Source organism: Tamandua tetradactyla, chromosome 20 (genome assembly GCF_023851605.1).
Source record: "Tamandua tetradactyla isolate mTamTet1 chromosome 20, mTamTet1.pri, whole genome shotgun sequence".
Taxonomy (NCBI): Eukaryota; Metazoa; Chordata; class Mammalia; order Pilosa; family Myrmecophagidae; genus Tamandua; species Tamandua tetradactyla.
This window is the reverse complement of record NC_135346.1, coordinates 31,945,221-31,970,875: the sequence shown is the minus strand read 5'-3', so window position 1 is coordinate 31,970,875 and position 25,655 is coordinate 31,945,221. Positions and strand designations below refer to the sequence as shown.

Here is a 25,655-nt window from a genome sequence, read left to right as displayed (position 1 = left end):
GTTTTTACATGCTCTTCCAGGTGGTTTCTTTGTTTCTTTTTGCTTTTCTTTTGGGCTTTTTCAGTGGGGATTTACTAGGTTACAAAACTACAGTTCTAAGGCCATGCAAATGTCTGAATTAAGACATCCAGAGAAAGCCACCTTGACTCTGAAGAAAGGCTGAGGACAACCAGGTTTCCCCTACTGCATAGGAAAACATGTGGTGATGCTACTGGACAAAGGCCATGGATTCTTTTGCCTAATGCGCTCAGTAACCAGTTCCTGAGACACCGAGGTTTCAAAGAGGAAGTTTATTACTAGGCGCACAGCAGGAGAGCAGACAGCCTGTCTGCCTCCTCGAGTTTTAGGGGGCTCAGTGTTTTTAAGGATTTTTTTACAAGGGGGTATGAGGTCATTACAATTTCTAATAGCAAGTTCCAAGCAGAAAAAGAGACAGTGTTACCATTATCATTTCAATAGGAGAAATTAATCTGAAAGGAGGGGAGGCAGAGTTATCATTTCAGTACCAAAGGTGTAAGCCAAAGGAAGGGAGAGACAAGTTATCTTTCAGTAGCAGAATCTAGCCGTTATGATTTACGAATATCAGAGAATGTAACTAGTTAATGGCTGACTTCAAATTCTTCCTTAGTCTTCAGGGCCTTTGCCCTATGAGAAAATGACCAGATAAAGGGAGTAACAGCTCTTATAGTCACAAAGGTACAAGATAAGGGCTTTGCAGTCATTTCAGATATCAGGGCAACTGAATTATAGTTTAGGGATTTCAGGGAATCTCTGTCTATTCCAGTATACCAGAAAGCAAAAAGAAATATGATCCTGATTTCTCAGTTACTGTGACATCTGCTGGTTTTCTCACTTCAGCTCTCATTTCAATGACTGTCTCCAGAATGTCTCTGGGTATTTCTTTGTCTTTTAGCTTCTCCCGGGGCATTTTCCTTCTCTGTCTCCAAACGTCTCCAAATTCTCTGTGTCCTCGTAAGGACTCCAGTAAAGGGTCAAGACTCACCTTGAATTGGGTGGGTCAGAGCTCCATGGAATTAGCCTAATCAAAGGTCCCTACAATGAATCTGTACTCACAAGAATGGATTAGAAGAAGATGGCTTTTCTGGGGGTGCATAACAGTTTCAAACCAACACAGCCATCCTTTCAGCACTGAGAGAAGGGCTTGGAATACAAAGAAATTGAAAACAACACAAATATTCGAGCTCTTGACCCATTACATAGGGCCTCAGTGGATGCTCGTCTCATTCCATTCCCATCACTCTACATACCCTGTGTTCTGTCTTCACTGGACCTACAGCTTTTCTCGGACATGCCTCTAGACCTTTGCTCACGCTGTACCCTCTGCCTAGAATGCCCTTTCTTCTCCCCTCACTGGCGAAATCCCCTCATCCTTCTAGACTTCCTCTGTTGGTAGAGTTAACACTTCCAAGGCTGGGCATATTACAGGAAGGTGCACATCTCTGTTTTCTGTTTGGGCACTTCAGAGGGTCCTTTTAAACTTAAAATGCCAAGCACTGAGCACAAGACCTGGCTCAGAGCAAGTGTCCCCAAAACGTTCATTCGTTCAACAAACCCTGGCCAGGCCCCGTGGTAAGGATCCTGAGAGTCCCTGGTGGTTTCTTGATTTCTCTCAAATTGCTCCCCTGCCCCCTTCTGTGCTGTTCGCACTTCCTCACACTCAACCATCAACTCCCTCCCCCCAAATGTACACCCTCTTCCTCCAGAGCCCTCAGGCTTCTTATGCTGCTACAGTTGCTGATTTTTCTTTCTCTTTCCTCCTGCTGTTTCATTCCACTGAGTCCAATCTTTTGTTTATATACTTATCTTAGCCTGAACCCCTAATATATCTTTAATTTTTATTTATTATGCAGTTTTATTGAAATATATTCATAAACCATACAATCCACCCAAAGCATATAATCAATGGCTCACAGTTTAATTTTGTATATGAGTAACAAACAAAAAAATCAAACATAGAATTATAGAATAAGTTTAGAAAGTTCTCTTATTCTCCTCCTGCACCCAAAGAATTGTCGTGCCCAGTACCCTACATTGGAGCCCCTTGCTCCAAGTGATGATGATTGTGGTAGCAGAAGCTACCGCTTATTAAGCGTTTCACCTGTACTGGCCGTGCAAAGTACTTTCCTTGCCTTATTTCACTGAATTGCTTACAAAAAGTCTTATGAGGTTATTTCATATGACGAAACAGAGGCAGGGAGAAATGTCATAACTTGTCCAAGGTTATGACTAGGCATTTGCAGTGCCAGAATTTGAACCTAACCCATGACAACAAAGCTTGTGCTCTTTATCACGCCACACTGCCTTCCTTGTAAATATCTGTACTTACAATAAAAACTATCACTGGTTGAGCCTTTACTATGTGCCAGGTACTGTGCTAAGGGCTTTTCACCCATTATTTCAACTATTTCTCAGCACCTGTAGGTATTTTTGCAGGCACTTGGCGGATGTGGAAATTGAGATTCAGTGTAAGTAACTTGCCCAAATCACAAACTAAAGGGGAAGAGCTCTGACCCAAAGCCAGGTCTGACCTCAAAGCCCCTGCCTTCTCTATGACTTGGAGAACGCCCTTCCCCTCTCCAGGTCTCCACTGACCCATCTCCGTGATTGGGCCACAGGTCCTGCCAGCCCTGGAGAGTTCTTGACCCCAGAGTGACCCTGCTAGAGTCAGCCCCGAGTTCCCAAAGGGGAAGGAAGAAACGTGGCTGGTGGCAGGCTAAAGGACTAAGGACAGCAGAAGGCCACCCAGGCGGCTTTCCCCTTGAGTGGATTTCTGGGACAGATTAGCCACCATGAGCCCTCACTAGGTATTCAGGGCAGAAGAGATTCAGGATTCCAAGGAGGAGAGAGGCACCGACACAGGTCTGGAGTGTCCATACTCGCCAGTCTTGAGCAGCCATTTCAGAAGATAATGATGATGATGAAGCTTGTATATTGTGAACATAGAAGGTGGGGGAGGGTGGGGATGTGTGATCCCTCCCAGGACTGGTACTTCTGAGACTTTCTTGAAAAAAATCCCTGGTTAAAATCCACAGCAGATTTTCACATCTGTTCTCTGGTTTTCTCAAAGGGTGTGTGTGTGTGTGTGTGTGATATTATCCCCATTTTACAGGTACAGAAACTGAGGCCTAGAGAGGGAGCCTGATTATACAGGGGCCTCCTGGGAGGCCGAGACGTTGTCTGCTGTCTGGGCCCTTGCATGTCATGTTCCCTCCCTGGGTTTCCTTTCCTATGTAGAAGATGAAGAGCTTGGAGGAGTGCATCATTAAGGGGTCTTCTGGGATTCTGAAACCCTGGATAGAAAACATTTGCTGGGTTTCTCTGGGCAGGGGGAGGATCCCAGGCTCTTAAAGCTAGGATGAATAGCGGGGTGGGGGGCAGCAGTTGGAACTGGCCACCTGTGAACGTGAGTCCTGGAAGAAGCTTGCTTTACATGTACACATGCGGGATGCACACTCATATTAAGGCACATATAAACTACTCTCAGAGCTGAGAGAATTTCCCCAAAGACCTCAAGGCCCCTCTGGCTCACAGACGGGCCTGGGCTGCAGCCAGCCACTAAAGTTTCCAGCAACAAGGCCAAAGGAAAATGAGTCCAGGCTGGGGGTGGCAGGTGACAGGGCCCAGCCCTCTCTCTCTGCGTCAGCTGACTTCCTGGGCCTCTTTCAGGCTCCGCTTCTCTGCTAGCCTTGGAGTTCCCTCACCCTCTGCCCGCACAGTTCCCCCAGGCCTGGGGAAACCCGAGATGGCTCCCAGCCAGACCCTGAGGCCGCTGGTTGGCTGTGGGCCCTGGGTGTTGGGGGGGAGGGGTTTCCATTTCCTGGTGAGAGCTGCTTATTTGTATCAGGGGGGTCCTGGTTGTCAAAGAAACAGCGGGTTTCCTCAAACCGAAAAGCTGTGGTTGCAGGCTGCTCTGTCCTGTGCCCGCGTCCCCATCCTCCTGTTGCCTGGTAGCTGCCAGCTGCAAGCACAGTGCAGGAACCGACAAAGCCCGTCCCCAGGACTTCCCACCCAGTGCAGTGAGTGCCGCCATTTATCGAGAAGGTATTTCATGCCCGAGCTTCAGTGCTTTGCCCTTGACCTTAGTTAGGTCTCTTCCTCAACATCCCTGCAGAGTAGGAAAGGAAGAAAGAACAATTTTAATCTCCAAGGTCGCCTTAGCATGCCTCGGGTCACACGGTCAATAGAGGGATTTGAATCCAGATCTGTGTCTGACTCCAAAACTAAGTCCTGGAAAAGCTGAGCTGAAGTGTCTTACTGAACAAGTCTGATGGACTTGTTAATTCTTACTTTTTAGAAGTAATACATAGAACTGGTTGAAAAAAGAAAAGATCAAATTGCACAGGCCTGCTTTAAAAAGGGAGAGCAATGGTCTTTTGTTGCGTCCCCTCTTATTTCCCAAGAAAATTGCTTTACCTTTCATTGACCGTCATCTCTTGCCCCCCTGCTCAGATTGCCCATTAGCCTCAGCAATTCCCACCCCAGTTCTCTTTCTAAATCATTTTCATCCCTTTTTTACTTTATTTTTTAAGTAACATACCTTTGTTTCTTGTTTCCTCACTGTAGTGCCATCTCCTGACCCCACCCCAATCCCTTTTCAATGAGATCAAGTACCCTGTTTGTTCCAAGCCCTCACGATGTGCAACGCCCCCCCCCCCCGAACCTAAAGTTTTACAGTGTTCTTCAGGCACTTTTCCCTGCTGCCCCCTCACCCCACTTTCTACCAGTACCCCCCCCTTACCCCCCCTTGTCCCCCCTCCATTCTGCTGTTGCCACATCAGCCACAGTGAGCTCCAGCCGTTCTCTCTGTACCGAGCGCCCTCCTGCCTCAGAATCTGCTATTCCCTGTCTTGTCCCACTGCCCCAAGATATCCACCTGGTCCACCTCACCTCAGAGGGCCCCTCTGACCACTCTACCTCCAAATAGCATCTGTCCCTCTCCTCACCAAGCTTTATCTGTTAACCCTTAGTTCTTTTAAGGCCTATTATATGTGTTTACTTGGTATTCTTCCCCTATTAGTAAGTTCCAGGAAAGCAAGGATTTATTGCTGCACTCACAGTGTATAGGGCTTATACGTCATGTATTAGGGCTTATATGTGAATGATAGCCTTTGACATATTTGTGATAGGTGACTGGGACCCCCCCGGAATCTTGTCATCTGCAGATCATTGAGCCCTGGACTCCAAAACCATTCTTGTTAACTGGGAAAGCAGGGTGCATGTCATGTAGACTCTAGGAAGAGGTGAATTCAGTTCGTTTCTGTGCTGTGTGACCGTGGGCAGGTTATTTAACCTTCCTGTTCTTCTCCATATCCTCAGTGTCCTCTGTTAAAAAGGGGATGCTGATGTTTGGAAGGATCGCCATGAGGATTAAGTGAGATGCCCAGGAAAAGTGTCCCTCACAGCGTGTGGGCACTGGGCAGTCAGTGGACACGCCCTCCTGCCCTCTGTGTTCCGAGTCCCTTTCCCATCCTGGTTGCTAAGTCTAGACGCCGTCTAGTCTATCCATTATCCGCTGAAAAATGCATCTGAACCAGAGTCAGGTCTGGGTGTGATTTAACCTGAAGGGTTGGAGGCAGCTGGAAAACAGGGAGGATGCTGTCCCTTGGGAGGAGGTTGGGGACAAGAATGGATGGGAGCAGCGTGTGCCTGAATCTCACAAAGACTCTTTTTTTCTCCACAGTGTTTTCTGCTGCCGAACCTGAGACCATGGCCATGCCAGCACAAGTAAGGATCATTTCCCCTCCGAAGACTGTGCTCTGCCATCCTGGGGTCTGGGCTCCACCTGGAGTTGCCAGGAGCCCTGGTGCCTTCAGTTGGAAAGGAGCAGGAGAGGGTCTTTGGCCCTGTTTGTTTCTGTTACAAGTCACAGCTCTTTAAGCTGCCAGTGACCTGCACACATCCTTTAAGCAGAATGAGATGTCCATCCGCTTATGTGACTGAGAAGCCCAGAGCTTCAGGTTGGGTTGGATGCAGTGGCCCAAATGATGTCATCACGATTCTGCCTCTGCAAGCTAGGTTGCCTATGGGTAGCTTTGTTCTTGGACAGGTTTCTCTCCTGCATTGGCATGCTCACTACCAGCAGCTCGATACTTCCATTCTGCTGCCTTGGTATCCCCAGAAGGAACAGCATAACTGATTCCAGCAAGTCCAGGTTTGGTTCTCATTGTTCGGGATCACCTGCCCTCTCTTGGAGTCAGGGGGGGTAGAGTCAGCCTCATCTGACCTACAAGGTCCGAGAGTAGTTCCCCAAGGAAAGGAAATGGATGCTGAACAGGCACAAGCCGTAGAGGGTCCCCTTGCCCTGCAGATGGGAATGTTTCCTGTCACATCCATTTGGGACTAAATTTCTCTGGTTTGGGAGGCTAACCTCAGCCTCTCATGCTTCATGACCAGGTTGCTGAATAGTAGAGTTTGAGGTGTATCAGGTTTTACTCCTGTGTTTGGCCAAGATTAGGTTCCATCCATGGTGAGAGTTACGGAGTCACTCTGTGTCAGGGCTTGCTTGAAAGTGATGCCTTGTTGGCTGATGTTAGAGGAAAAGACGTAGTACTGTGATGGTGATGGTGGCGTAGAGAAGGGAGGAGTAAAACTACAGGACGCCTGACTGTGCCCTCTTTGTCCCTCACTCCAGCCACTAAGCGTAAATACAAGAGTGGTGTGGGCTTGGGTGAGTTCTTTACCCTCGCTGGGCCTCAGTTTCCCTTATGAGGCAGTTGCTCACAATAACTAAACTTCTTTCCAGTCTTCGTGACTTGCCACCCAGTGAACCTCGGCCAAAAGGATAGTCCCAGTTTTTGAAGAGCACAGTGTGTTACATGATGTAGTATCAGCATCTAAAAAAAATCCTGCCATTTTTTTCCCTTCCAGCCATCAAGGGGTGTATTTGCCCACGTGACCTTTCCAAGGAAGAGAGAGAGTGCTCGTGGTTATGGGCAAAGGTCCAAAGTGGAACTTTGGCTCTTCCCCTTTTCCCTTATGTGGTCATCCCAGAACTGCTTTCTGAGAGACATTTGAATTGCAGAATTCTAGATGACTCACGTGGTAAGATCAGGCCCTGGGAGAGCAGCATGGCCAGGTCGAGGGGTGCAGAACTGGAGGTCCCTGGTCCCAGACTCTCAGGCCCTGTTCCCTGCCTGGCTGGCCTGGGTTTCTTGCTGCCATTGACCTGAGCCAATAGACAACCTGCAATCCAGAGTCCCAGGATGGAGTCCTCCAGGCACAGTGGTAAGAGTGCTGGCAGAGAAGCCAGGGAGCTCTGGGGGAGCTCACAGGGCACCTGCCCAAGCTGAAGGAATGGGGGATCCTGTCCCACGGGGCAAGTAGAGCTACTCGGAAGAATAAGGGGAAGGTGAGGAGTCATTCCAGTCGCTGGAATGGCTGGAACAGATAGCCAGAGTTGGGCAGAGAAAATATTGTATGTTTAGGGGGGTAGACGTAATTTTGGTATGCTTGGAGTGTAAGGGTTTGGGTGGGGAGGGGAGATTGCAGAATGCAATACTAGAGAAGTTTGCGAGAGAGGTCTTCTCCCACTGAGCTGAAGTTTGCATCATTTGCTTCTAGTTATTAGCACCCCAGCTCTGCTTCTAGTCCTCTCCCAACACACACATGCACACACAGCAAGCTTCCCCCTCTTTTCCCTGGTCCCAGCACCCCCAGCCCCTTTCACTGTGATCATTGTACTGTTCTCCCTCCAGAAAAGAGGATCTTGGAGTCCAAACAAGTGAAGAAACTAGAAAAATCCTGCAAGGCATAGTCTGGGGCCTCAATTTCACAAGGATGTTCTGGCATTTGAACCTGATAATGGGCATGAAAACACTTCAAGGACAGTGTAAAGAGGGGCGGATGCTCAGAGCTGGAGCCTGGGGCAGCCCTGGCCAAAGCAGTCCTCAGCGGGAGTCCTGAGCAGGCACCATCTCCCTGGGTTACTTCAGCTCCTGTGCTGGAGAGGTGGCCCTGACTCCTGCGGCTGGGCGGGGCCCAGGCTGCTCACCAGCTGGCACCAGGACCTGCTGAATATTTCAGGGTGGAAAGTACCTTCTCCTCTGCTCACCTCTCCCCTTGATTATGGGTACCTGAGGCCAGGAAGTTGTCTTCCAGTGGAGCATCGGGCAGTCAGGGCAAATGGGGAAGTGGAGAAGGCCAGGAAGCTGCACAGGGGGCAGTTAGCACAATTCACGAAGGTGGTATAGGAATGACTGACGGTGGGAGCCCTGCACTGGAGGATTTTTTTTTATATTTTTTGTTGTTAGAGAAGTTGTTGGTTTACAGAACAAGCATGCATAAAATACCAAGTTCCCATATACTGCTCTGTTATTCACACCCTGCATTAGTGTGGTCCATTTGTTACAATACGTGACACCGCATTTTTATAAGTGTACTATTAACTAGACTCCATCGTTTACAATGGGGTTTGCTGTTTGTGTTGTACAAAGTCCTGTGTTTTGTTTTCTTAAAAATTGTTGTTCTAGTGACAACTCCACAACCTGTAATTGCACTGGACGATTTTAAGGACCGTTCCTCTGCCTCTAAACTGTAACCAACTGGGATCTGGGATCCGAGGACAACTCATGTGGCAGGTGGTCACTTGGGAGACTTTGCTATCTTTGCAAAAAGCCACGTAGGAGACTGGCATCCCGGTGTGCCGAGCTTGTCTCTAAGTGAGCGCTTGGATCAGAACTCGTACAGGTCATTCGATGCCTCTCCCCGGCGGGGCATTGCCTCACCATCCTTACCGTCCATGGACTTTAGCCGTTTCCCAAAGCAGCGAGGGAGGAGGAGGGTGGGGGTGCAGGACCTGCAACAGGAAAGAGGGTCGCCGGCTGCCAGGACCATTACTCTTCGTCTTGCGGGACACTTTTCCATCCCCTCCTCGTTCCCTTCTGCAACTTACAGTCTTGGGCGTCTGGCTGGCAGGGAGCCCTGAAGTGTCTGGGCCCGGTGCATATCTTGGTTCTTGTCACCACCGACCATACCCTGCCCCGGCAGACAAGTCAAAAAATTCTCGAGATCCCACATATCAACTTTGAGCATAGTATTAGTTGGTTCTATATGAATTTGCTGCTATTCAACTATTATTGATTTATCCCCAAAAAAGGGCAAATTATATGGTTCAACCTAGTACAAAATGCCAAAACACTGGGAGTGATATTAGGAGTGGGCATACATACAGAAAATAATGCCAGGGTGCTAGAGCCTTGCTTTGCCTGGAAAACTTTGCCCCCATGTTCCTTGTGCTTGAGTGGTACACCCAGAGAGCCCCCAGCCAGGGCAAAACTGCCTTGAGCAGCAGTTCAGGAGTCTGTGATGTGTTTCATTTCCTTCTTCTTTCCTCTCTAGCCTCATCTCTGCCCTTTCTCTCTTGCATCCTATCTGATCCCTCCTGAAGGACTGTCGCTTCCCTGACTGTTCCTCACCAGCTCCTGCCTCCAGACCTTTGCCGATCCTTCCCTGCACGGATGCCTTTTCCTTCACTACCATTTCCTCCCTCCCCTACCTCTTGAGGCCAGCTGTTACTCATCCTTTAGGACTCAGCTGAGACCTCACCTGCAGGAACCCTCCTTTGATCTTCTCTGTCCTGCACTTATTTGAGTGAAAAACAGCATCTTAGTGAAACACTCACATAATGTGCTTTTTTTTTTTTTTTTTTGTATGGGCAGGCAATGGGAATTAAACCCGGGTCTCTGGCATGGCAGGCAAGAATTCTGCCACTGAGCCACCATTGCACTGACCTTGATCTTCACTGAGTATCAGTCACTGAATATCACTGAATATATTCCCAGTCGTGCATCCATCCATGCAAGGCCTAGTTGAGCCAGGCTCTGCATTCAGTGCTGGAAATAGATCAGTGAGCAAGACAGACGTGCTTGTCCCCGCCCCCCTCCCCCGCCCCCATAAAGCTTTCTGTGCTCCTGGGTTACCCTTAACATAACACTATATTGCAGTTGAAATTGTTGTGTCCTTCCCTACAAGATTATGTGCTCTTAATGGTCCCCAGTCCTAGCACATAGTGGGTGCTCAGTAAGTGTTGCTTGAATGGATGCATGGAAGGCCCCTGCCCCTGCTGTCCCTAGCTGCTTGGACGTGAGAGTGCATGAGAGGGCAAGGAGCGCTTAGAGTCCCATGGGTTGGACAGTACTGCTGCCTATTTATAGCCTTGAAAATGGGGTCAGAATGGACCAGAGAGGAAATGCCTACCTAAAAGGAGCCACATTTTGACAGTGCAGGCAGATGATGCAGTAAAATAACATGAATGATTCAGCGTCCCAGGGGAGGGTCAGACTGATCTCTCTGGTAAGGGGAGAGGTCGTCCCTTCCCTGTCCCGAAGCCCCACCCTGTGTGGAATCCGGAGGGATTTCTTCCCAGCTGGGCTGTTCACTTGTGTGGATCCATCCCTTCCTCTCTCTGTTTTGCACGTCTCCTGGGACACTGGTGGTGATAGTAAGGCCAGTCTCCCTCATTTGCTTCTCAGTATGTGGTTCTCAAGGTGCTTTCCCTCTCTTATTCCAAGCAAGCCTTGCAAGGCAAATCCTGTGGCTGAGGATTGCAGGAATGGGCGTGGGTTAGGGCCAGAGGGGTCAGGCAGGTGGAAGGTAAGGTGCCCAGGGATCGTAGCAACAGCCTCGACTCTAATGGGCCAGACAGGCCTGGAGGACACAGCCCCTACTGGCTTCTTTCAAAGTTTGATATTCCAGAGGGTGCACGGGTAGTGCAGTGGTAGAATTCTTGCCTGCTGTGGAGAGACCGGGGTTCGATTTCCAACCCAGGCACCCCCCCCCAAAAAAAAGCTGCAAAGGAAATTCCCTAAGATATACACATCATCTATCTACATCTGTGTGTGTATGTATATATAGATATAGATACACATATATATAGGAAGACACATTTGTTAAAAAAAAAAAAAAAGGCGCTTAATATTCCGCTGCTGACCCCAGGAATCCCCAGCACTGGAGAGAGCACTGCTAGGAGTCCTGTGCCAGGAAAAGCTCCCCTGCACCTACATTGCCTTCCCTTCAGCATCCTCCATCTCAGAGCCTGAGCTGTCCCAGGGATCTCTGTTCATTCATTCATCCATTCATCCAATGTAGTCACATTTACTGAGCCCCTTCCAGTTCCAAGCTTGGTGCTAGGCACTGGGGATACATAGTTATTCTTATTCGTAATTATTTCTCTAATTCATGACAACAGACCTTGCCCAACCCTTGGAGTCGAGTATCAAGTGGGAAGCAGAACTGAAGAGTCTTTAAGGATCCTTGCAAAGCACTAATTCCTAGGATTCTTGTTTTTCCATCCATCTCTCAAAGCTACTCTGCTCTTTTGATATTGCTGGCCTTGAGTAACTGAGAGAAATGCAGAGTTAACTTGGAAATAAAATTCCAGTTGTTCTGTCTTGTTCGCTTATCTGTGGGACAGATACTTGAGGGCCTCCTTTGGTCAGTCTCTGTGCTAAGAACTGGAGATACTGCTGTAGACAGGACAGGTGTGGCATCTGTCCCCCTGGGTTGCTGCATCGGACTTCCCGCCCTGCTGGCGTAGGCAGCAGGGATTTCTCGGGCTCCGGCGCGGGAAGTAAGGCAGAGAGAAGCTCTGGCGGTGAGCCACTGCCCGGTGCTCACAGCGCTCCTTGCGCGTTGCCCTGGTTTGGGCAGTAGACAGGTGTTTCTCATTCCTCTCTGCCCAGGCGGGTGATCAGGTTGCAGGGGATTCACGGCTGGCAGGAAGAGGGCATGTCGCTTTCCGGTCACTTGCTGCTGGGTCTTTAAATAGCCACCCTGCGCCCATGCCTCCGAGAGGCCGGCTCTGCAGACGTAAAAGAGCAACCAGATGCCTGGCCAGAGTGAGGCAAGCACTGGGAGGCACAGGAGATGGCAGGAAGCTCTCTTTGTCTTTCCAGCTCCTACTTCTTAAATACCTGGTTTATGTGGGCCATTCGCCTGCCCCCCTTCTTCCATGAAACCTTTCCTGGTTCCCTCCCCTCGCTGGACTCAGCCGCTGCTGTTTTCCTACATTACTTTGCTCTGTCTTAGGGTATTTATGGTAATTTGTATGCTCATCCCTTACCTCCACCGAGCCTGTTGCTCATGAGGGATGGGAATTGGTCCTGTTTCTCCCTGGACCTGCAGCCTTAGTGCTGGGTCTGGCACACATTAAATGCCCTGGCACCAGGCTTCAGGCTCAGTGACTTGGGCCCTGGCATCCCGGCTCTCTCCAGCTGCTCTGTGGGCCCTGATCCTTATCAGTGCCGCCTACCTGACCCACATATGACTTCTCTGTGAACCAGCTCCTTTGTGCATTCAGGTTCGATGTCTGCGGTCCTCAGGCTTTCTGTCCCTCCTTCCCTTCCCCCACAAGGACCAAGCCAGCTTGTCCTCAGATGCCAGTTCACAGCGCAATTCACTGGGCCTTAGAGGGGCAGCAGCTTGCATTGGCATTGAACCTGAAGGTGCTCTGAGCCCTACTGGACCCAAGTCCCTACCTATTAGCTGGCAGCTACAAGGTTTCTAGAGCTGGAGAGCTGAGGGAAACAGGGAAGGGACCTACATGACCTCCAGCAAGTAGCTTCCTCTCTTTGGGCTTAGTTTCTTTGTCTCTGTGATAGAAATCATTTTAAGTGCTTCTCCAGATTGCTAAAATAATCACATTATTGAAGATGAAAAGACCCTGTAAACTGTAAAGTGCCATAAAAATACACGGGCTCTTGTTGCTCTGGCAGGGATAGCTTCCATCCCCTGCACTCAGCCACGCTGGACCCTCTCCTGGGTTCTGTGGAAAGTGGTACAGGCTGGGGGCCTCAGCTGAGCCGCCCGCCCTTGTGGAAATGGCACTGTCCTTCGAGCAGCTTTCCGGAGGTGGTGTGGGGAGAGACCCCACATCTTACCCCGGGACTAGGTCGTCAGCAGCTGCTCAGGTTTGCAAGAGAAGGGAGCTCTGCTGGACTCAGCCTGTGGTCTGGGTCAGGAGTTCAGGCTGGGGCTGGGGCTGAGGCTGGGGTCTCAGTCTAGGGTCTCAGTCTAGGGTGAGGGCCACAGTTCAACCCCTGCTTTTTTCTCCACAGGGTGCCAAGTACCGGGGCTCCATTCGTGACTTCCCGAACTTCGACCCCAGCCAGGATGCCGAGGCGCTGTACAACGCCATGAAGGGCTTTGGTGGGTGCCGGGCAGCTGCAGGGAGTGGGCCCGTGGGAGGCAGGAGCCATAAAGAAAAATACCAGCTTCACTCATAGACCTACTACCCTTAGGAGATAGAGCTTCATTCTAGTTGAAATCTCCTTGGTAGCCCTTCCCAATAACATCACTCCCCCTTTCCTCTTGGAGTATCCATGACCCTGATTTGGGTGTTTATGATTCTCTTTTATTATTCTCGTGGTTGAAAGAACCCTGTTCTGGGTGTAAGTACACCTGCGTTTTCCTAAGCCCCATTCATTGTGAGACCTCTGGTGAGTCCTTGCTCCTCTCTGGGCCTCAGTTTCCCTATCTGTGCAAACTGGGTTGGGGGCCCCCTGAGCTCAGATATTCTGGGTGCCGTGGTGCCTCTCAGCGAGGACTTGAGAAGTGCCCGTGGGTCTCCCTCCTCACCCACATTGTGAGCAGAAGGTTCAGACCAGGGATGGTGGGAGCGGCAAGGCCGTGTCCAGGGCAGGGACGGGGGGCTTCCTGGAGGCAGGGTAGGGTAGGATGATGGTGCCTTTCCCTCTTCCAGGCAGTGACAAGGAGGCCATCCTGGAGTTGATCACTTCCCGGAGCAACAGGCAGAGGCAGGAGATTTGCCAGCACTACAAGTCCCTCTACGGCAAGGTACCCACAGCGACCTGAGGGCACGTGGGGTGGGGGGTGAGTCAGTCACTGTGTTCGCTTGACTTCTTTCCTGAGTGCCCGCTCCAGGTCCGCCTCTGCTGACACCCCGGCCCCCGAGGGCCTGCCCCCGTTCTTTTTCTTCCCAGCCAGGCCCCAGTCCAGTGGGCACCGGGCCAGGTGTTCCGGCTGCATGGGTGGACAGGGCAGGGAGTCTCCACCCTGTGGGCTCCTAGGTGGTGGGAGAGACAAACAGCAAACAAGGAAACAGACAGACAGTGGGAAGGAGCCACACAGCAACGTGTTCTTGTGTCCCACACAGCTGTTTTCCAGCTTTGTGACTTGCGACAAGTTACCTGACGTCTCTAGGCTGGTTTCTTGGGGTTGGTAATAGTGCACACCTCTGAGAGTAATGGTGAGGAGATGACTCAGCCCGGGGCCTGTACAGAGTAGGTGCTCATTAAGTGTCATCCTTATCATTGTAGCTACTGCTCCCCTCTCTCCCCAGGACCTCATTGCCGACTTGAAGTATGAGCTGACGGGGAAGTTTGAGCGACTGATCGTGGGCTTGATGAGGCCACTTGCCTATTGTGATGCCAAAGAAATTAAAGACGCCGTCTCGGTAAGGAGCGCATGTTTGTGGGTGTGTGTTGGTGGGAGGGGTTGGTTGGAGCAGGCTGGTCTCAGCAGTGAGCCCTGCACCCCTCCCCCTGGCTGACATACCTGCTTCAGGGGGCAGTTTGCCTAAACCCTATCCCAGGGTACCCTCCACTTGGACAGATGTGGGCAGATGCTAGCATGAGGCAGATCCCCTGAGAGGGGCGCTGTGGTCCACACACCAGGAGCTCACAGTCCTGAGAAATCAGGATATAAGAGTCAAATTGTGTCTGACATGCCAAAAGGTCAACAGGCATGCCAAGGTCAGGGGGTAAGACACCAAGCCTGGCATGGCCTGAGAGGGCTTCTTGGAGAATGGGAGGGTCAATTGCGCATGGAGAGGATTTGGTTAGTGGTGTGACAAGGTCCTTCTAGGCTGGGGGAAAATGGCGGGAGGGATTGTGAAGGGGTGTTCAGAGTTCAAGGTGTAGCTCAGTCTGGTTGCAATAGAGCTTGTCTTCCAAGGAGAGAGAAAGTACGATGATCTAGGCCTGAGATGAGCTGTTAAGCATAAATTCATTTCATAAACGGATACACTCAGCAGTGTAAGAGACTATTAACCTTTCCAGTCTCCCTGTGAGTTTGGCAGAGCAACTAGTAGCATCTCCATTTTATAGATGAGAAACTTGAGGTCCAGAAAAATATTCTTCATGGGATTACGAAGTCACGGCAAGCTGCAGGCAGACATGGAACTGGAGCCCACGGCTTTTGATTTTAGGGGCAGCAGCTCCTATCCTGCCTAAGAGCTGTGGCAGGGCTGTACCCTGAGTGCTGAGTAGTTGTAGCTCTGGCCGTGCTGGGATCACAACCCGTGTCTCCTGGCCTCCCAGCCCAGCCCAGCCCAGCCCCCTGACCCACGCGTGCTGCTTCTCTTCTCCCAGGGCATTGGCACCGATGAGAAGTGCCTCATTGAGATCTTGGCTTCCCGGACCAACAGGCAGATCCACCAGCTGGTGGAAGCATACAAAGACGGTGAGACGGGCAGGAGGGGCCAGTCAGGCTCTTCAGACATGAAATGAGGGTGATGGCAAGGGTAGGGACCCTGAGACTACTCATCCTTCCTCTCCTGTCATCCGTCTGTCCATCAACTAAGCACCTGCTCTGTGCTGGGCACTGTGCCAGGTTCTGGGGATATGGCGGTGGGTAAAACTGCTGCAATCCCCACCTCCTGGAGCTTATAGACTGATGAGGGAGATAGATGACAAACGGATAACAGATGATGACAAGTGTGGGGAGTGCTATGAAGGCAACAAACAAAAGTGTGAGAGAGACAGATCACCTGGGGAGGACTGACCTCAACAGGTGGTCAGGGAAGAGATGGGATGGAATCAATTTTATGGAGAGAGGAGAGGAGGTTCTTCCAGGCAAAGGGAACAGCAAGTCCCAAGGCCCTGAGGCAGAAGTGACCTGGTAGCCAGTCTGAGGCTGGAGAGGTAGAGGGCAGAGCAGGAGTACCCGGGGCCTTGTAGACCAAGGCAGAGATGGCATTTCGTTCTAAGGCTGGTGGAAGTAGGAGAGTGTCCTGATAGGATACAGGCTCTAGGACAGTCACCCTTGTTGCTGTGGGCTGAAGAGGGAGTAAGAGCAGAGGCAGAGAAAACAGTCAGCAGGCTGTAGCCACTGTCCAGTGAGAGGCGACGGTGCCAAATAGGATGGTACAGGACAGGGTAGAGAGGAGTGGACAGGTTCCATTTCGTCTCATCATGGGTCCGTACAAAGGACTGAACCTGCACCCTTGAGTGATGGAAGTTACGTGGCTGGGCTTTGGGGTTTGTACCAAATATCTGGTCATTTGGGGGGCACCTGGGACCTGGGTCTCCAGGGCTGCCTGGGGATGGAATGCGAGCTTGGGTTCCTTCCCTGCAGCCTACGAGCGGGACCTGGAGGCTGACATCACTGGCGACACCTCTGGCCACTTCCAGAAGATGCTTGTGGTCCTGCTTCAGGTTGGTCCGCCTTAGGGCCTCAAAACCTCCCAGAGCTCACTACATAATGCAGGTCAGAGAATGTCCCTCCTGCTGCCCCTGATAGGGTGGCTTATGAGGGGCACCTGGGTGGCTCCTCAGGTGTGAAGTCCTCCTCTTATACTGTGGTCTCCTCCCGTCCCTACCACTGCCTAGTTTATTCCATGCTTGGAACCGGTTCTATGTGGCTCGCCTGGGTGTAGAATGAGAGTCCAGGGGTCACATTCACATCTCCTGCTTTGTGCAGCCAGGTGCATTCACATGACCTGAACTTCCCTTTTGCTCACATCTCTCCTCTCTTGTGCCCAGAAATATCCTCTGCCATGACCTCCCTCCTCTGCACACACTCCCCTGCCCCCTCCCTCCTTGCCTCCCTCCCGCTGCAGTAGGGACCTGGCGATGTGGGGGCGACCTGCAGCACACCTCCTCCCCGTCAGCCCTGCGTCCTCCTCCTGCCCCACCCCAGGAGTGACTAAAAAGGCTATAAAGTGGCTGTCACCTGCCGCCCATGGCTGAATTCAACCTGCCAAGCATATTTTTTCCTTTGTTTTTCTATGCGGGGTATTTCAAAATAAAGTAAACTTTGGTAACTTTTTTAAAAAGGGAGATTCTGCTCCAAAAATGCAGATACTGGATTCTTTTGAACATCTGACCATTCTGTTTGCAGCCGACCTGCATTTCTGCCTAACTGTAGTGGTCAGGAGGGCATGTCCCAGCCTGGCCCCCTCACCAGGGGCTCTACCTGCCTGGCCCTCTGGGAATCTGGCCACCGGGATGGTGGGAGTAGGCCTGGAGAGGTCACATGCCGAGCTCCAAGGACCAAACCTGTATGAAGCTTTATGTCTAAGTTAAGCCACTGCCTCTCTTCCCCGTGCCCTAACATCTATACCAACTCCTTCCCATTTTTCTCCTCCTTTTACCATGATAAAGCATATCCCATATTAACAGCTAGGGAAATTATCAGGAGAGATAGTAGGAGGGAGGTTGCCCCATTTTCAAAGCTATATGGAAGGAGGGTCCCAAACCATGATCTTATCTTTTCTTATGGACTCTTGGCATCTTGAGCTCCAGAAAAGCCCTAACTGAGGTCCAGGACCTCCCAGTATCTTGGAGTCAAGGATGTTGCCTCCCCAACATATAAAGCAAGAGAGTAATAACGTGGCACCAATAGTAAGCATTCCAGCTCTAGCTTCTCCTGCCCATTCCCACAGAGAACCCAGGAGGATTGAGAACCATAAATCCGTAATCTAGGGGAAAGAAGAGATGGAGCAGAAACCTGGTCAGGCCAACCACGGACCTCTGCCCACATAAGCAAGAAGCCCGATATAGTTTGCCCTTGTTCCTTCCTCTTTTTAAGCCTCTTGTCTGATGGGGCATTGAGGGTTGGCGGAGCAGGAGAAGCTCCAATAGGATTTGGTTCCTGAGTTGCTGAGAGCTCAGATCTCAGGGCCAAGTCCCAGATCTTCATTAGTGAAGTCTTTGGATTAAGGTGTGAGCACCCAGAGTAGAATGCAAGTAGGCCAACCCTCCACCACTGTGCCTTCAAGGTTGGGGGTGTTGTGGCCAGTGTCAGGACCTGAGGCAGGGCGGTTCAGAGCCCCGGACCCTGTCCTTAGAGATGTCCTCAGTCCCAGGCTCTGGCTTCCTTGGGGATGAAGGTACCTGGAAGGATCTTGATTAACCTTGGGGCTCCCCAATTTGCTTGCAGATAAAGGGAGAGACAAGCAGGAGGGGGACAATGAATCTCCCCAGATCAGATGCTGATTTTTAATCCAGTAGCACTATTTCTGGACACCTCTGGGCCATCACTGGCACACAGGCCTTCCCCCTGGTTCTGTGTTTGAAACACGTGTCCCTTATCTCTCTCTCAGGGAACCAGGGAGGAAGATGATGTGGTGAGCGAGGACTTGGTGCAGCAGGATGTCCAGGTAACAAGCACTGGGGCCTCACTTGATGGGGGTAAAGGGCTGGGCTGAAGGTGAAGTCATTTGTGTCAGATACCATGAATTCACTACCATCATCTACACAGTGCTTTGTCGAAGAAAGGATTCAAGTTAACTCTCAAAGTTATGCACATAACATGTGTAGAGCCGGAGAGATGTATATTCTGGAACTTTCCTTATTTGTTCATTTATCCATTCAGTTAATAAATATGCATTGAGCACTTACTATGCCAGGCACTTTGCTAAGCATTAGGGTATCACTAATGAACAAAATCAGACAGTATTGGGAGAGACAGGCCATATATTAATTATATAAACACCTTCTCTCATCCATCACAGACGTTTTGAGCACCCACTATGAGCCGGTCCCACTGCGAGAGCAGATACAGAGAACACAAAGGCACAATCCCTGTCCTTGAGGAACCCCACAATATTGCAGAGACAAGACATATAAAGAAATCATTATAATAGACAATGGGGTCAATGCTACAAGGGAAACAGAAAGCTGTGGGAGCCTAGAAGAGAGGGGGATGGAAAGAGATCTCTGCCTGGGTCATCAGTAAGGGCTTCTTGAAAAGATGGGAAATTTAATTTGGGCCTTGAAGGTTGAGTAGGAGTTTCCCCAGAAAGATAGGGAGGAAGGCATACTGGTATATACTACTCAGCAAAGGTGCTGAGGCAAGCCGTTACTGGGATGTTCAGGGATCAGACAACAGTTTTGAGTGACTGGGCCATTAAGTCCTATTTCCCTTAAGGTTTCCTTTTTCAGTTAAGTCCCACTTCTTGCCCATCAGGATCTTTATGAGGCAGGAGAACTGAAATGGGGAACAGATGAAGCCCAGTTCATTTACATCTTGGGAAATCGCAGCAAGCAGCATCTTCGGTTGGGTAAGCTCCAAGGAAGACCTACAGCTGTCCCCCCAGGATTGTCCCAAGAATTCCTCTTTGTCCTTTTTCATTTTTTTTTTCTAGTAGTGGAGCATAATAGCTACTTCATCCTTAATTCAAATACTAGTCCTGATTTCATTATGGTGATTTGTACAGTCCCAGTCCCATTTATCAACAAGATGCTCAGTCCTTCCTTCTAAGGACAGTCCTGTCTTCCTCTTGGAGAGTGGGGCACGCGGGCCATCACCAGCATACTCACTGTGCCTGCACAACACATGCCCGGCCCCCCGTCCAAGTACCTGCCCTAGCTTTATGCTTGGCGGTCATGTCCCGGCCAGCGCCCCCTCCCCTTTTGAAGTCACTGTCTCTTCTCGGTATCTTGGGAGTGCTTTGGGACATCCCTGTCTCCCTGGCACACTCAGTGTTTGACGAGTACCTGAAGACTACGGGGAAGCCGATCGAAGCCAGCATCCGCGGGGAGCTGTCAGGCGACTTTGAGAAGCTAATGCTGGCCGTGGGTACGTCCTGACATTACATTTCTAGAGGCTTAAAGGGATTCTGAGATACTGGCCCAGGAACAAGGGGCTGAGAATGAAAGAAGGGAATTAGAGGGTATGGAGATGGGGGAAGGAGAAAGCCAGATGGACAGTGAATTCTAAAGGTTTAGCCAGGACAGCACGGCCAGGGCCAGGGAAGTGAAGGGAAGGGAGTAGAGCCTCGGGTTACTACCTTCCTCCCACTCCTTTCACAGTGTGGTAGGGGAGAAAGTGCTAAACTAGGGGTTAGGGCAGTGATAGTCAGGAAGGCAAACCGTCAGGCACTGCACTGAGTTGAAACACACACACTGTCTTGTTTTAGCTTTAAAAGAGCCAGGAATGGGCACTGCCATTGCCTCCATTTCACAGATGGGAAAACTGAATCCCAGAGGGGCCCAGTCGCTTGCCCAAGGGGTTTTGTGATGAGTTGGGAACACCCTGAGCATGAGGGATGCCAGGACCCGATGAGCCAATGGTCAAACCTAGGCTTTGACCCCAAGTTTGCTGTTGACCTGGAGTGAGTCACTTACCCTCCCTGGGCCTTGGTTTTCTCATTTGTTGAATGGGGTTGGGGGGAGATAGACTACCTGACCCCAGAGGCAAGTCTAGGGTTGAGTTAGTATGTCCCAACTTCGGGAAGGTTGTCTGTGTGCCAAATCTGGGAGGCAACTTAAGTTTCCTACGCCTCACCTACCAACCCAGAGCCACCTCCTGCCAGTCCTATTTCAAGTACCCAGGTTCTGGCACATTCTGCAAGCTGGTTCCAGAACGATTGCACTGCAAATACCTTTGGTGTAGCAGAGTCTAAAGAAACACCTTCCCTACCTCCACCCCTGCCCCACCACCCCTGGCAGCATTCCCTGTGAAGCCCAAAGGGACTGGAGAGATGACGTGGGTCTTTGAAATGCACTACCCAGATTTCAATAGGCTCATTTCCTGATCTCTGTCACCTGGGCCTGTGATAAAAGTAGATGCAAAAAGTAGGGGCTCTGGGGCTGTGACGTGCTGGGGCAGCCAGGGTTCATGCTGGGTTTTGAGTTGGGTGACTCCTAACAATAAGAAACATGATGTCAGGCCACCCCATCCCCCTTTTGAGACAGTCGGAATTACTTTCCCTCTTCCTTTGTCCAGTGAAATGTATCCGGAGCACTCCAGAGTATTTTGCCGAAAGACTCTTCAAGGCCATGAAGGTGAGTGGAGGGGTTGACGTGAGTGAGGTTGGGGAGGGAGGTCTCTGCCCACTCCCAGATAACTGTTGGGATTCTCTGGCAAGTCCTTGGCTGTCTGCTGACCAAAGAGAGCTCACAGAACGAACTATGGTGGTGGCACCGTGTTGCAGGGGAGCTCCAGGGCTAGGGATGTAGTTTGGACACATACCCACCCACCCAGTTACCTGCCCGGAACTCATGATTGATCAGAGGGTGCAGTGGCAGTCTGCACCATCCGTCAACCACACGGGTTGGCACACTCTTTAAAATGTTAGTTAGCTGATATACAATGCACATAGGACGGCCACTTTGGAAAACATTGTGGCTTTGTCAGATGAGATGGACAGTGCATATCCTGGTGACCCACAGTACCACTGGCTGTGCACCCAACACCAGTGCTTCCCAATATTTTGCTCACAGAGAGATTGATGGCATTTCCGTGGCCCACTGGGTAAATGAATGGAGGGATTGCCACTGGAGGCCCCAAGCCCAGGAGCCCAGGTCTTCCTTGGCCATCTGCAAGGGGCAAAGAAGACTGCAGCCCTTCTCTATGCAGCCTGCCCCAGCGAGGTTAGCAGCTCTACCCTAAAGATGATTACCTGCATATATGTGTTTATAAGACTGCCTAGCAGTATTGTCTGTACTAGGAAAAAACTGGAAACCACCAAATGCCCATCAAGAGAAGCAGGGAAAGATTTACACAGTGGCATATCTACCAAGGGCTGAAATGGGCAAACCCCAATAATATGTTGCTTGGCAATTCGAACTCATGGTGAAATGATAAAACCAAGGGCAGAAATGATCTGTGAGTGGGGAAGAAGGAAATAAGGGCAAGAAGGACACACAGGCGCTTCAAAGGCGATGGCATCTCTGCTTCTTTTGATCATAATTTTGACTGGTTATGGAAAATAGTCTTTCCACGAAACTGGGGGTCTCCTGACAAGGTCCTGTTTCACAAATCCACTTCCCCTCCAGGGCCTCGGGACGCGGGACAACACGCTGATCCGCATCATGGTCACCCGCAGTGAGCTGGACATGCTCGACATTCGGGAGATATTCCGGACCAAATACGAGAAGTCCCTCTACAGCATGATCAAGGTCAGTGGTGCAAGTGGGGTAAAGAGAGGGCCAGAGGGCTTGAGAACCACTTCAACGAGAAAAGTTTCTGTGCTGGAAAGCTGGGAAGTTCCAGGAGCCTCTGCCCTATGGCACATTCAAGAAATTTAAGGAGATTGATCAGAAATGCAAGTGTCCGGATTGGGGAGAGGCTTGTGGAAGGGGATGAACCCACAGAGGAAGTTGGGCTGGACCGTGGGGGGCAGGCAGGCCACATGAATGACAGATCTCCACTGTCAGGGCCGTCTCCGGTAAGAGGTGGGAGCATCAACGGACAAGGGCCCTGGGCCCAGCTACTCATGACTGGAACTTCTAGCCCATGAGGCTTTGCCAAGAGATAGATTTTCTCTCTTTTTTGTGGACAAGTGGAGAGGGTACTGTATGAAGGTGACGGTGAAAGAGGTCCAAGCTGTGTTCCCCCAAGTGTGTTTCCAAGGAGAAATTGTAATAGATGTTATGTGCAAAAATGTCCCAGGGGAAAAGAAGTTTGGAAAAACTAGAATAAGCCAAGATCGACCTGTTTCTTTACCATAGAACTTCTCAGAGCCTTTGATACTTTGAAGGACATTGTCATGCTCCAAGAGAGATGTAGAATATGCCAGTCTATCAAGTGTTCGTCTGTTTGTTTGATTTTGGCATTTCTCAGCGTTTTTGTTCTTAGAAACCCTGTTTTCAGAGAATATTTCACTTGGGAGGGCTGGGCTGGGGATTCATTGGCAGCAGTGGTATGCTGGAGCCAGTTCGCCCTGGCTGAGGAGTGCAGTGAACATCTCTTCTCAACTTGATGTTCATTGAGGTCACATTGGTGGCTTGAAATTGTCTATAGTGGGAAGTATTCACACCAAGGAATTTGGCAAATGCTGCATAGCAAGACTTTTTTGCTTAACTCCCCGTGAGCCAGGAATTTACCTGCACGCCCCTGTCTGCTGGTCTCAGCCACTGCAGACATGAGGAGAGTTGGGGCCACTATGAATAAATAGTCAGCCTTCCCCTATCTGGGGCTAGTCCCACCCAGTCTGAGCCAGGGCTAGGTGAAAGATAACCTTTCCCTCTTTCTTTCTCCCCAGAATGACACCTCTGGAGAGTACAAGAAGGCCCTGCTGAAGCTCTGTGGGGGAGACGATGAGTAAGTGGCTTCTTGGCCCGGGTTGGAATGCGTGGCCTCGGGCAGTGGCGTGGCAGGGCTCTCCTGGCTCTCATCCCAGGACGGATTGGATGAGCCTGGGGATTCCTGTGAGCCAGGGGCGCTGCGCAGGTGAAAGGAGGCCTCCGCTGATGTCTCTGTTCCTGTGGTTGTGTGTCTCTGTCTGAATGTGAGTGTGACCTCTGGTCTTGTGAATTTAGAAATTCAGCTTGGGCTCGTGAACCAGGAATCAGAATATGAGGGTCCAGGCCCCACCACCTAATATTTGTGTCTTGGTTTTATCATCTGTTAAAGTGGAAAAATAGAATTACCTCTCTGTCTACTCGTTTGGCATGCTTGTATTAGACTCCTTGGTGTCTGGAGGCAGTGCAGCATCTGCAGTCCAGAAGGACTGACAGGTCACTGCAGGGCAGTCCTGTGACAGGACTTATGAAACACATATGGGGCCACCAACCCAGACTGAGGGAGGGCATTGGAGAAAATGAGGTTGAGACCCAAGGAGAAGGAAGATTAGGAGAAGGAGCTGGGTAAACAGTGGGTGTAGGGAGGAGTGCTCTGGACAGAGGAAATAGCCTCTGCAGAGGCCAGGAGATGAGAAGGACTGGCTGGGTTCACTTGCATATCTGAGGCCGCCCTTTTGTAGAGTGCTGGGGCAAGGGATGAGGTGGGGAGGTGGGCTGGGCCCGGGGCTACTTTATGGAAAATGGACCTCTCCTAAGGGCAGTGGGGAGCCACTGAAGAGATGAAATGGGTCATGACTTGACCAGATTTGTGCTTCAGGAAGAGAGCTGTGGGTGCTCTGATGTCCCTTCTCTGGGGCTTATCAGGACCCAGCTGAGTAAGGACTAGGAGAGCCTTCTGTTAACTTTTGGTAAGTGCCATAGAGGCCAATTCAGCGCAGCAGGCATTTACTGTGTTCCTGATAAATTCAGGACCTCTGGGGAAAGAGTTGTGGAGATGTGATCCTAGCCTGCACTTGGACAGAAATCGCTTAAATTATCAGGAAGAATGGGCAGATTGAAGTGTCCTGCTTGAGCCTGGGAAAAGCCAGCATTGCAGGGAGTCTCAGGAGAGGTAGCCTGGGAAAAAACAGCATTGTAGGGAGTCTCAGAATTGGAGGGGAGCTCTGGCAATACGTGAGTGACACATGGGCTGGAGAGAAGAGGAAACTGGATAGATTTACTTAAAGTGGGGCTCTCTGGATAGCCCTCTGTGTGTGTGCACACAAGCTTGTTTACTGCACTCTTCCTTTCTCCACCGCCTACTCTCAAGTGGTCTCACTGTTCTCTGAGCCCCAGTTCTCCCACCTCCATCCCTCCCATTTTCAGAAATGTTTGCGTTTCTATTCTTCATGTGTTGGAAAGCACATCTGCCCGTGGGTCAGGATGAATGAATATGAGCACGGGCGAATTTTCACCCATCTGTCTGGGGATGCAAGTCTTGGTTGGTTAACTGTCCATCTCTCTTTGGCATGAGTATAGGTTTGGGTGGGTGTGCATGTGCGTGTATTGTATTGTCTGTGTGCCTTGGGGACTGACCAGGTGGGATCATTGACCGCGATGACCTTCCCTCCTGTGCTCTCCCACCCTGCCCCCTCCATTCCAGTGCTGCTGGCCAGTTCTTCCCGGAGGCAGCGCAGGTGGCCTATCAGATGTGGGAGCTTAGTGCAGTGGCCCGAGTAGAGGTCAGACTCTCCCCACCTCCTGCTTGACCTCTTGACCACAAGCTTCCACTCTTCTGCTCGTACCTTCCTGCTGCTCTGGTTGGCACCCAGCTGCCCCCTGGTGGCCAACAGGAGACGTGTTTTCTCACAGCTGAAGCTTCTTCTGAATGGGGGGGCGAATGGGGGGTAAGGTGCTCCAGCCGAGGCATCTGATTCCTGCATTAACTTCTAATATGCTGGGGAGTGTTCTGGCCCATTAACTATAAATAACGGGGCTCTGCCAAAATAGAAACCTGGCTGGTTCCACAGAGGGGTCTATTCCATTCTGAGTCCTAAAATTGGGCTCCAGAGGCATGAAGCTGAGAACTGACGGCCACCCCTGGGTGGGTGCCCTGGAGAATTCAGGGTTCTCCTCCTGAGCATCCACAGACTCGGGGTCCACAAAGGATGGGAAGGAAAGCTTTTACTAAAGTACTTGGGGCAAACCATTCCAGAGACTGGCAGCACTGGTCCACATAAAAGAATTTGGAACCTGTTACTTGCTGTGCAGCCTTTGTCAGCTCCCTGCCTCTCTCTGGGCCTCTATGTCTCCATCTGCAAAATGGGAGTGTTTGACATGGTGATCTCAGTCCTTGAGCTCTGATGTTCTAGGACAGTGTTTCCCAAATTATAAGGCAGGAGCCATTGCTGCAGATGATCTTAATTTATATGAGCCATCAATTTAATT

General features: G+C 50.6%; 1 protein-coding gene across 2 annotated transcripts in view; it reads left to right on the top strand.

Annotated features, from left to right (window-relative positions):
* Positions 1 to 25,655, top strand: part of ANXA6 (annexin A6) — a 53,444-nt gene that overhangs the window by 5,319 nt on the left and 22,470 nt on the right. For both annotated transcript variants that reach the window (XM_077137432.1, XM_077137431.1), the window contains exons 2-14: positions 5,702 to 5,745; positions 13,074 to 13,164; positions 13,718 to 13,812; positions 14,318 to 14,431; positions 15,348 to 15,438; positions 16,333 to 16,412; positions 18,302 to 18,358; positions 19,168 to 19,261; positions 19,684 to 19,779; positions 20,929 to 20,987; positions 21,981 to 22,103; positions 23,189 to 23,247; positions 24,871 to 24,949. In XM_077137432.1, coding sequence (XP_076993547.1) covers positions 5,728 to 5,745; positions 13,074 to 13,164; positions 13,718 to 13,812; positions 14,318 to 14,431; positions 15,348 to 15,438; positions 16,333 to 16,412; positions 18,302 to 18,358; positions 19,168 to 19,261; positions 19,684 to 19,779; positions 20,929 to 20,987; positions 21,981 to 22,103; positions 23,189 to 23,247; positions 24,871 to 24,949 — 1,056 coding nt within the window. In that variant the 5' untranslated portion in view covers positions 5,702 to 5,727. The remainder of the gene's footprint in view (positions 1 to 5,701; positions 5,746 to 13,073; positions 13,165 to 13,717; positions 13,813 to 14,317; positions 14,432 to 15,347; positions 15,439 to 16,332; positions 16,413 to 18,301; positions 18,359 to 19,167; positions 19,262 to 19,683; positions 19,780 to 20,928; positions 20,988 to 21,980; positions 22,104 to 23,188; positions 23,248 to 24,870; positions 24,950 to 25,655) is intronic.